Source organism: Coregonus clupeaformis, chromosome 18 (assembly GCF_020615455.1).
Source record: "Coregonus clupeaformis isolate EN_2021a chromosome 18, ASM2061545v1, whole genome shotgun sequence".
Taxonomy (NCBI): Eukaryota; Metazoa; Chordata; class Actinopteri; order Salmoniformes; family Salmonidae; genus Coregonus; species Coregonus clupeaformis.
The window spans coordinates 9,577,388-9,590,016 of record NC_059209.1 but is presented as its reverse complement, the minus strand read 5'-3'; the positions used below and the strand labels follow the sequence as shown (position 1 = coordinate 9,590,016).

Genomic DNA, 12,629 nt, shown 5'->3' with positions numbered 1-12,629 from the left:
GAGAGAGTGATACAGTATAAAGGTATAGCCTATACAGGAATGATGTGCAATTAGAGCTAATAACTCTCCATCTTCTCTGCCACCACATAAATAACCTTCTGAATCCTGTCTCTACTTGGACAGCCTGAGAGACGTGGATTTTCCTATCCAACTGCACAGCTGCCCTAATAGTCATCTTCTAACTGGCTGACAAGTCTGTTTCCAAGTCTAACCCTGTCAGGAGGGAACTAGCTTCCTTCACACTCCCTCACTTCTTATTGCAAGTGAAGTCATTCCCTTCCAGACAATTGCTCATTAATGCTAAATTATTTAGCGTAAATACACAGGCTAATTATGCGAGCTCTATTGACGTTGTGAAATAATAGTGCTGGAAATTGGAAAAGAGCCTCTGTTCTGTTGGGTGATTTGCTGTAGTTAAAAGGGAACTCATGTTGATTCTCTCAGTGTGTATTTAACAATGTGTACTTTTCATTCAACAGAATAAAGGCCAAACGATAAGTGATGTTTCATGAAGGGAAGCCAGCAGGAACCTCCTCCTGGAGACGTTATTGGACTAACTGACAAACTGGATATTCATCAGTAAACCATAGTAAACAACAACAGGAATATTAGATGTTTGAAGCACTCAGGAATCAATAGCATTTCCCAAATCATTTCTCGCCTTTAATGTATTCTGCCTCCAAATAGCTGTTGTGGAAATAGCAATGATTACATATTGTGCATTTGAGCCCTGTTGCCCTTGGTGCGTCGGTGTAAAGCTAGATGCAATGCCTTTATCGTCTCCTCTGATATATGTTGTGACGTTTGCCTTTCTTCACAATCCAATTGTCCAAGAGCTGGAGGAGCCATGCTGGAGAAGAGTTTAGAACAGGAGGAAGGCTGCTTGTAAATCAGCATGCAGTGCTGCCATCCACATCATACCAGTGCAGTCACCCAGGCCTGCATCCACACACATGCACACACACACACACGCGTGCGTGCACATAAAAAACATATATCTTTTTTTTTTTGAGCTTCCTGTATGAAGTGGATTGAAGGAAAAATAATAATCTTCACTTTTTCTCCCCTAGAGAGAGCTTGGAGACATTAATCAATGTGACAATGGCCATGATGTGCACAGTGGGGCCTTGGCCTTCTGCTCTCTTTTGCTATGTGCTATGTATGAGTTTGCAGCTGCTGGCAGGTGCCAGTGTGCACAATCTAGTATGGTCTACCATCCCTTGATAAATCCCTTGTTATGCAAAACGTATCTGGTCACAGGTCTGAGATCAGATGTAGAATCACTCATTATTGCCCAGCTGGGGTACATTAGGAGACAAATGAAGAAAGAGATAGCAAATATCATCATTTAACAAGTTTATTGATTTGAGTTGTGATTGAAGGTCAGTAGAAAGTAAACAAGTTATTACTATTTATTATTTCATTCAGTGGATTCCGACGCCGACCTTCAAAAGCACATTTGTATGTTTGGAGACTGTCCGTTTATTATTCATACTATTTTGATTAATCATATTTTATGAATGTATGGATGAGCTCATTCCTAATTCATGTTTCTATGGGTAGGATGCAAAAGGCTCGATGTACGTAATCATCATCAACGGATCATGAATCACTCACCGAAATGAAAACTAATCACAGGTGGAAAGGCCTTAAAATCAATCCCCACCAGTAATTTATTTCCATTAAGATGTTTTAATTATTGTTCCATTTGAATATCTGATGGTTTCAGTTAAGGGAACAAAACAGAGAGCGAGGCGGCCACTTTAGAGGGGACATTGAGGGAAAATATCGTCCCCCTCTATACCATTTCACACCGCCACGGGTGAGATATGCAGCTTTAAAGTGCGTTTTGAAGCCTCCACCTTGAGTTTTGTTTCTATGGCAACTCAATTCCGGGGCCCAGATAAAAGAACTAGAATGATGTTTTTGCGGAGGATTGGAGACAAAGTGAGTACGTTGCTGCTGGTTGGGAGGGAGATTTGTCTTGTCTGACAGAGTTCTGCCGGGCTTTGAAAGCATTGTCTTTACCAGCCGATTTCACAACAGACCACCGGCTCACATTTGACTTCATCCCTGTAAACGCTGATATTTAATAGTAGATTTACCATACAACTGTACAACCAGTCAGACATAACACCCCCATCACAGAGGGATCAATGACATCCTGTAAGGTATAGGCCTATGCCCCACGCTCTCAAAGGGATAGGTATTCTATTATTTGATCTGTTTCAATCAGACCTCATTGTGGGAAATGTTTCTTTAGATTCACTCTGAACCACATTTGAGTCGCATCAATAATGCAACTATAAATAGATGAAGGAATGCGTCTTTTATTTGACAATTTATTCATGCTGCCCTGTGTTTTTGTTTGACTTTTCTCATTCATATTGCATGGCGTTTAAAACAATTGACTCCATCAGAAAGTGAAACAAGACAACACACCGAACAATCATACGGTGGATGTCTTTTTCAGGACAGACTTTGTCGCTTGATGTCTGTAAGATAGTGGACCTCACTGTCTTTTCAGGGGTGCCAAGCATCAGCAGTCAGGTGGACTTCAGGTGCAAAATGGTGGTATTTATTTACAGGTTCAGAAAAGGTCAGTAAAGCTTTAACCATGAATATAATTTACATGAAGCATTGACAAACATTTGACTGACAAAAATAACAAACATAAACTAAATGGCCGATACACTGAAGCTACTGGTTTTTAGCTACCATTTTCAAACTAGTCACACCTATAACTTTGGGTTAATATTTCCTCACGCAGCTGAGTTAGAGAGCCCTGGGACAACATGTCAATCTAGCCTAATAAGCTCTCAGGAAAAGGGCAACCTGAACAGGTTAAAAGCCCAACTTCTAACACTGGGATAATCCAAAATGCACCTAAACAGGTATTTCATCAATTAACAAATCTCACTATAATCAATATTTCTGATTTAAGTCAATGGCCATTACATAATATATTTCAACATACCAGGACATGATCTCATAACACTCAACAAATATTGGGAAAACACCCTCCAACATGGAACATTCCGATTACTGTGCGCGTGAACCTGTTGGTTAACTATGTGTATGTCACAGGTGTGCTCGCTCTCCGAACTAGTCCACAAACAACCTGCGATGGTGAGTAGGGCTACATGCTGGCGATACAATGTACCTTAAATTCTAAATAACCAAAGTTAAAGGTCCAATGCAGCCATTTTTATCTCAATATCAAATCATTTCTGAGTAACAATTAAGTAGGCTACCTTACTGTGTTTGGTTTAAATACAATTTTTAAAAAGAAACAGAAATAGATTCTTAGCAATTTCTCAAGCAATAATTTTGCTAGGACAGTCTGGGAGTGGTCTGAGTAGGGAGGGGAAAACTGAAAACTAGCTGTTATTGGCAGAGAGTTTTGGAACTCTTTCTTATTTGTCTATTAACTAATTTACCACCTGGTGATGTCACCAGGCAGGGCAAAACTCCATCCCACCAAACCAGGCTGAAATTTCAGGCAGTGGGACATGTCTAGCAGTAGGAATACGCTTGAAAACGCTAGGGAACATGAACAAACATTAGCAACATTTGCAAAGTGTGTTTGGCACCTTCTCCTCCAATGGGTTTTGAGAAGGAGGAGAGGAGAGAGGACACGAGGAGTATGCAATTTAGATTCTCCCAATGTACTTAAAATTATAAATAAACAATCTTAACTAGTGTTTGATGGGACATGCCTAGCAGTAGGATGCTTGAAAACGGCAGTAACACGAACAAACATGATGAAACGTTTACAAAGTCTCTTTGTTGCTAAATGAGGGGATGGCAATGGGAGTGGAATGTCTGACTTGACGGGCGCTCTCCAGTGCACATGGTCACAAGGACTGACTTTGTCGCTTGACGTGGTTTAGAGTTCATAGCATAGGCTACTGCAATCCTCAGGATGTTACCATGCTGTAATTTTTGTGAAGGTCTGTGAAAAGTGTGACCAGAAATCACACTGACCTGCACTTGGTCCCAAAATGTGAATTTAGCTCCGAATTGGTGAGTTTACTGTATGACTCACCAATCTGTATCATACACACCATCTATTTCTAAATGATGACTATTTGCAGGTCAGCAAAATGCATTTAGCATTGCTTCAGTGAGCAGTTTTAAACAATTACTAGCTAATTTGCTGCAGGCAACAAGCAGAGAGGAAATGCAAGGCCAAAAGAAGAGATACTGGCTCTATTTGGAATCCTGCAGGATGCAGGGAGAATGTTCCTGTATTGTATACACCCATTGACTGTGGGATACCTTCCTTATTTCCCAGCAAATGGATTGTTGCTCTATTGATTTGTAGGCACACGTACAGTATGAGGTCCAAGAGGCTTGCATGATACTTTCCTTAGTCACAAGATCACTTATCATTCCCCTTTCCTCCCTCTCTCCCCCCTCTCGCTCTCTCCTTTGCTCTCCCTCCCTTCTTTCTCTCTCTCCGTAGGGGCCATCTTTGATGAGTCTGCCAGGAAGGATGACGAGGTGTTCCGCATGGCTGTGGCGGACCTCAACCTCAACAACGAGATCCTGGAGACGGAGAAGATCACCATCTCCGTGGAGTTTGTGGACGGGAACAACCCTTTCCAGGCGGTCCAGGAAGGTAAGGCCTTGCCCTGCTCTCGCCCTCACCCTGCAGTCACTACAACCACCACCATCAGTACATCTCGCACTCAGCGAGGCCAGAGGAGTGGCAGACAAAGTCCATTATTTTCCCCCGACGACTCTGCATGGTTTTTCTGTGGAAATGCTTCAGCCTTTCAGAATGTCAGATGGAACCCACATAAATCCCTCCATTTTCAGACCGAACCTTGACACACTGAACTGAATAACACTATATTAGGTGTTTCCCAGAAAATGAAGAAAAGGTTTGGTTATTGGAAATCTCTTGTACTGTTAGTTGCACCATTCTGAAAAGGGTGTCAATTGGATTCCACTGTACTTTACCAGTGATACTCTCTGTCACTGTTGTTATGCACTCTAGGATTGGGAAGATTATAATTTTTTATTAAAAGGCTCGCCATTTTGGTTGATATTCTTCCAATACTTCTCAAATATGTTTCAATACTGCCACTACCTGAAACGCTGCTAACAATTAATTAAGCTTGTAATGTCGATGGCATTTGTCTCAGGAGATATCTGATAATAAATACAGAGGCGTGTGGCACAAAATATAAACGAACTCCTCTAGCATGATTCCATGATTTAATTAACTGATAATTGATAACAAAAAAAAGAAATACACCCAAAACCTGTGTTCGACTGAACAGACCTCAACTAAATGAGTCATATTTCCCTGGGTTTTAAATAAATCCCTTCGCTTCCTTCTGACATCAAATAACCCCTACTATAACAATATTGCCTGGGAAGCCTGGGAAGTCTGAACACAAGGAGAAGTGTGGTTGGAACCTGCTTAGCTAATAGACACTGGTTATTTGTGGAGGGTGGCAGGTGTACAGTCTAGTGCAGTCTAAGAACCTAATAGTTATTACCACTGGTGCTTTTGTTAAGCCTCTCTGAAGCATCTGTACCTGAGATGCTCTCTCGTCTTTGAAGTCTCATCATGAGTAGTGCTATTACTGAATACATTACATGTGTTTTGGCTGAATGATGATGGTGGATCTGCTCCTTATGATATGCTACTGGAAGCATCTTCTATGTATTCCATTGTATCGAAACACCTGTTTATCTGTTGCTCTTCGAACAACGACAATAAAACCCAATTTGCTTTCGTTAATTAAAAAGGGTTCTTAATTCATTTCTGATCATGGCCTACGGAGTGATATATTATTATAGTGATGTATGTAGTGATACATTATCAGAATGCACATTTTCGTGCAGATGCATTGATGTGAAGAAAACATATTACAGGACTCTGCTCATATTATTAACAATTAACTGTGCACAGAAAATAACAACGCATGATTCATGTTGGGGTTGTATATAATACATACAGTATGTGCATACATCCATGTAAATATAGGCACGTACACTACTTTGATGAATCTGATACTATTTACACATACAGTTGAAGTCGGAAGTTTATATACACCTTAGCCAAATACATTTAAACTCAATTTTTCACAATTCCTGACATTTAATCCTATTAAAAATTCCCTGTTTTAGCGTCAGTTAGGATCACCACTTGATTTTAAGAATGTGAAATGTCAGAATAATAGTAGAGAGAATTATTTATTTCAGCTTATATTTCACATTCCCAGTGGGTCAGAAGTTTACATTAGTATTTGGTAGCATTGCCTTTAAATTGTTTAACTTGGGTGAAACGTTTCGGGTAGCCTTCCTCAAGCTTCCCACAATAAGTTGGGTGAATTTTGGCCCATTCCTCCTGACAGAGCTGCTGTAACTAAGTCAGGTTTGTAGGCCTCCTTGCTCGCACACACTTTTTCAGTTCTGCCCACAAATTTTCTATAGGATTGAGGTCAGGGCTTTGTGATGGCCACTCCAATACCTTGACTTTATTGTCCTTAAGCCATTTTGCCACAACTTTGGAAGGATGCTTGGGGTCATTGTCCATTTGGAAGACCCATTTGCGACCAAGCTTTAACTTCCTGACTGATATCTTGAGATGTTGCTTCAATATATCCACATAATTTTCCTTCCTCATGATGCCATTTGTGAACTGCACCAGTCCCTCCTGCAGCAAGCACCCCCACAACATGATGCTGCCACCCCCGTGCTTCACGGTTGGGATAGTGTTCTTCGGCTTGCAAGCCCCCCCTTTTTCCTCCAAACATAACAATGGTCATTATGGCCAAACAGTTCTATTTTTATTTATAATAATATAATAATAATAATAATTTGCCATTTAGCAGACGCTTTTATTCAAAGCGACTTACAGTCATGCGTGCATAATTATTTTTTTTTGTGTATGGGTGGTCCTGGGATCGAACCCACTACCTTGGCGTTACAAGCGCCGTGCTCTACCAGCTGAGCTACAGAGGTGTGTATTTCATCAGACCAGAGGACATTTCTCAAAAAAGTACGATCTTTGTCCCCATGTGCAGTTGCAAACTGTAGTCTGGCTTTTTTGTGGCGGTTTTGAAGCAGTGGCTTCTTCCTTGCTGAGTGGCCTTTCAGGTTATGTCGATATAGGACTTGTTTTACTGTGGAGATACATACGTTTGTACATGTTTCCTCCAGCATCTTCACAAGGTCCTTTGCTGTAGTTCTGGGACTGATTTGCACTTTTCGCACCAAAGTACGTTCATCTCTAGGAGACAGAACACGTCTCCTTCCTGAGCGGTATGAAGGCTGCGTGGTCCCATGGTGTTTATACTTGCGTACTATTGTTTGTACAGATGAACGTGGTACCTTCAGGCATTTGGAAATTGCTCCCAAGGATGAACCAGACTTGTGGAGGTCTACACATTTTTTTCTGAGGTCTTGGCTGAATTCTTTTGATTTTCCCATGATGTCAAGCAAAGAGGCACTGAGTTTGAAAGTAGGCCTTGAAATACATCCACAGGTACACCTCCAATTGACTGAAATCATGTCAATTAGCCTATCAGAAGCTTCTAAAGCCATGACATAATTTCCTGGAATTTTCCAAGCTGTTTAAAGGCACAGTCAACTTCGTGTGTAAACTTCTGACCCACTGGAATTGTGATACAGTGAAATAATCTGTCTGTAAATAATTGTTGGAAAAATGACTTGTGTCATGCACAAAGTAGATGTCCTAACCGACTTGCCAAAACTATAGTTTGTTAACAAGAAATGTGTGGAGTGGTTGAAAAACAAGTTTTAATGACTCCAACCTAAGTGTATGTAAACTTCCGACTTCAACTGTAGGTCTTAGCACGGCTCTTAGCAGTGACTTACCGCTAAGCTCAGCACTTGCCTTTTTCACACCGACAGAACTTGTTACTAAGCCATTGCATAACATTACGAAGGAGTGTTTATTCCAAACCTGGGACTTCTGTCTTGGTTTACCGAGTGTCTCCACTACAATGCTCCCCGTGAGTCTAACAGGTCCTGTAATAGGCTTGGCGCTGGAGCTAAATGGGATGGAAGAAAGGGAGTCCTGTCGCCTGGTTGTCATCTCAAACCGCAAAGACGTAACAAAGGCAACGAGAGGCGCCAAGAAGCCTGTCCAAGTTTTCTCCATTTGGGAGGTGTTGTGTCGTCACACACATGAATAAGCACACATGTGGACACACACACACACACAAACACACACATACACATATGGTGGGCTTTTTCACCGTTTGTGTGTTTGTGTGCGTCTGTTTTTACATGCATGTGTGTGTGTGTGTGTATAGTGAAAGCAGCTGGGTGTCTGCAAACTCAACAGGCCTGTTTGTATTTGTATTTGTATTTCTTATGGATGCCCATTACCTGCTGCCAAGGCAGCAGCTAATCTTCCTGGGCTCCAGCAACATTAAGGCAGTTATATACGCAGTTATATACAATTAAAAACATTACATTACATTTCACAACAGATTTCACAACACATTAATTATGTGCCCTCAGACCACTCCTCCAATACCACGACAACACAAAATCCATGTGATTTGGGGACTGTGAAGAATGCCTGACTATACCTCGATTATGTTGGAGAGGCTTCCATTAAAGAACAACCTCTGTGTTCTGTTAGACAGGTAACTCTCGATCCACAATATAGCAGGGAATGTAAAGCCATAACATATATGTTTTTCCAGCAGCAAATTATGATCGATAATGTCAAAAGCTGCACTAAAGTCTAACAAAACATCTCCCACAATCTTTTTATTATCAATTTCTCTCAGCCAATCATCAGTAATTTGTGGAAGCGCTGTACATGTTGATTGGCCTTCCTTATAAGTGTGCTGAAAATCTGTTGTTCATTTGTTTACTTTGAAAAAGCATTGTATCTTGTCAAACACCATTTTTTCCAAAGGTTTACTAAGGGTTGGTAACAGGCTGATTGGTCGGCTGTTCGAGCCAGTAAAGGGTGCTTTGCTATTCTTGGGTAGCAGAATGACTTTTGCTTCCCTCCAGGCCTGAGGGCACACACTTTCCTGTAGGTTTACATTGAAAAGATGGCAAATAGGAGTGGCAATATTGTCCACTATCATCCTCAGTAATTTTCCATCCAAGTTGTCAGACCCAGGTGGATTGTCATTGTTGATAGACAACAATCGTTCTTTCACCTCTTCCACACTCACCTTATGAAATTCAAAATGACAATGCTTGTCTTTCATAATTTGGTCAGTTATGCATGGATGTGTAGGTTCAGAATTTGTTGTTGGCATGTCATGCCTAAGTTTTCTAATCTTGCCAATGAAAAAATCATTAAAGTAGTTGGCAATATCAGTGGGTTTTGTGTTGAAGAGCCATCTGATTCAATGAATGACGGAGCCGAGTTCAAAAAAAGTTAGCCTGACAACAAAAGGCCCCTGAACTCCAATCCCACCATTAACAAGGAATCTTTAACTTTGTTTTGTCCTCTACAAGGGGATTCTCGCAGGCACCACCCATTACTGTCCACATTAAGGACAAACACAAAGAGAGGAGTGATGAATGGGACTTCTTTAGGACAGATATTTATTATTATCTAGATTGCAGGGATGATTTGCCAGAATCGTTCACAGGGATTTGAAGGTGAGGGGAGATCAAGGCGTTGTTCTCAACATCAACATCAGTCCTCTTTAAACCATCCTTGCTGCTGGAGCCCGATCCGCCCGGGACCTTGTAGAGATGGATTGCTCCTCACCCATCTCTGTGTAGTACCGCTTCAGTTTTGGAGGGGGTCTTTGGAGCATTTTGCATCTGGTTCTCAAATTCTATGGAGAGCGGGTGTGTGTTAAAGTAACCAGGCGCAGCCTGTTCTCATTGCTTTGCAGGTGAAATACGGTTAATTGCGAAAGCTATGCTGCTGCCACTTATGTTTACACACTGCGCTCTATCTCATCATCTCCCGCCATAACCATATTAATTAGTGAACAGGTAGATGTGCGTGCGTTCATGGCTCATATTGATTAAAGCAGTAAGGGGGACTGTAATTGGATAACAGCACGAGGGGTGTGTGGAAGGGGAGCTTTACACTCATGGCGGCTGCTTGTGAGTTCTTGTCTTCTGCTCTCAGATGTAGCGATAAATTACGATTCCCACTCCGTGTCTCCACAGTAACACACCAAGCTGACAGCACACGGAGCTGTGGCTGAGACTGAGGTGGATAGGGTTTAGCAAGGCAAGTCTACAAGGTCTTCTTGGGAGGGAGAGTGACTTTTGAGGAAAATAAGGGTGAAATGCTGTATGACTGACAGACAGGTAAAATAATCTAGTTTAATGACATGCTGCTCTGTACCATAGTTATGCCATATCCACCTTTTTGTTGAAAGTGTCAAGAATATCGAAAGACTGTGATGCAAAGGTAATAATGAGGTGAGACTAGGGGTTGCAATTCTACTGGTAATTTACCAAAATTACCGGAATCTTCTGTAATTTTGGTAACAGATAATGTATGGCAATCTATGGTAATTTTGGTAATTTATGCTTGAATAACAAAACAAAAATCTGTATTCATATATAGTATAATTTGTTTTATATCTGTGTCCATATATTGTCCAAGAGTTTCTATTGGATAGACCATATGGTTCAATAGAAAATAGCCTAATTAATGAAAAAAGCATCTTTAATCAACAATGGCATTGTTTTCAATTAACTCTGCAACACCTCCAACTATTGACTTTTTACACGACTGCCACCAGTTTGGCGCCAAAACATTTACAACAAAGACATATTGACATAGTAAAATAAATAATTGTGTAAAATAATATATAGGATATTTCATGCTGAAACCCTCATATTACCCCTTACTCGTGGGAATTGGCCTATATGGATAGGGCTAAATTGAAATGTTTCTTGCAGAAGAAATGTGGAAAGCATATGCATAACCATGGTAGCAATCAAAAGGGAACAGTTTAGAGATTGTGGGAAATGTATTAGACTGAATCCAAACATTACACTGTTGATTTTATGTGCATTTGACATTTACTGTACTTTTCTCTATATTTGTTGATAACGAAATCTGACAATACTCAGTAACATGATAAGAATATTAAAATAAAATTTGGGGTATGTGCAACATAAGACAAAAAAATGACAAGGGTTTGAGTGAGAGGTCTAACGTCTCCAAGTGGCCACATAATTCTCCAAAGTGTGCACAATTCCTACGCAATTCCAATGCACGTTTATAACTCAAAGAAGAGTCTTCAACTATAAGGTGTTTTTTTTTAGCTCTCCTAGATGTGCTGTTGAGGAACTAGAGCAAGCAGACTTGTAGTTGTTTTTGGAACACAGTCCCGCATTCCGCCATCACATAATTACTGTTGTTTACGCATTCCAAAAACGGTCCAATAACTTAATCTGGTCAGGTGGGCATCATTTGAAAGCTTGTTTTATTGCCAACATGGCTGGCTAAGTTACAAAATATGATCTTACAGTGTTTGGCTTTCACAAGTCAATTCAGAGAAGCAGATCGTAATTTTGGTGTGCATAGAATAGAGTCATGAGTGCATTCTGGTACATTTTCCCCGCCAGAGTTCTTCACAATAGGACAAACATAGGTTAATTCTGTTCAGAACAACCCAGGGTATGACACCATGTCATCCTGTACATCAAACATAATGATCATAAACGTCAACACTGTATATTACAGGGGTTTTATGATATGGAAATGTGAAGTAACAGGTGTGTTTGTCTTGCTTGTATAACATCAAAGCCATAGTTATTATAATCCTCAACGTCCCACCTTTCGAAATACACAGAGTCCTCTTTATTTACAGCATTTCCCTCACTCAAACGACAAAAGAAAAATGCTAAAGTTGCCCAATTAGCGGGAGGCAACTTTTTGTCGCGCGCAGTGTTCAAGTTCAGAACCGCTGTCAGTCAAAGACAATACTGCGCTGTGAAGCAGAGACCTTGAACTCTGACATCATGTGTAGCATGTTACTGTACGGCCACTGCGTTACAATTTCGGCGCTTATCAGTGTCCAAATCCGCTATTTTGAACCCCTATACGGGTACGCGTGTAAAATGCTAAACACTAATGGTACTCACTAAGTTGATGGTCTATATTTATGATCATGTTTTACACTTTGTCATTCTATTTTTTCTTTTAAAATCATCTTCTTTTAATTTTTTTGGATATTTTACATGTGATAAGGCCACACGGAGGGCCAGAGATAATTACAGACACCTTTGATAATCTGAAGTACCCAAAAGGGCTACTAGATGCCTTGTGATAAATTGCATAAAATCCTTGAAAGTTACTAAAATGTATGGTAATTTACTGGTAAACTTCAAAAGTGTCTAGTAATATACACTCGGTTTGCAAGTCTAGGCGAGACAGACATCATAGAAATGAAATAAATGGAGTGAGATTAATATCTTCAGGTTTGAGCTTTTTTAGTATTGAACAGCCAGGATGGAGAGGATTGTGATTCTGATTGGAATACAATGGGACAGGAAGCAGCAGTAGAAACTGCAATCAATGAGTCTGTGTGTTCTCATATTTGGTTATACAATAAAAAGCCTCCTCAGCAGATATCCGCATGTCTCATTCTCCAGCCTCTCTGCGGGGTTCCTCACCGGATTTTCAGAAAACA

The 12,629-nt window shown here is 40.6% G+C and overlaps 1 protein-coding gene across 3 annotated transcripts in view; it reads left to right on the top strand.

Annotated features, from left to right (window-relative positions):
- The window catches only part of grid2 (glutamate receptor, ionotropic, delta 2), a 577,776-nt gene that overhangs the window by 74,518 nt on the left and 490,629 nt on the right, over positions 1 to 12,629 (top strand). For all 3 annotated transcript variants that reach the window (XR_006004078.2, XM_041904499.2, XM_045226775.1), the window contains exon 2: positions 4,469 to 4,624. Coding sequence is in view for 2 of the 3 variants with exons in the window: in XM_041904499.2 (XP_041760433.2) it covers positions 4,469 to 4,624 (156 nt within the window). In the remaining variant the exon portion in view is untranslated. The remainder of the gene's footprint in view (positions 1 to 4,468; positions 4,625 to 12,629) is intronic.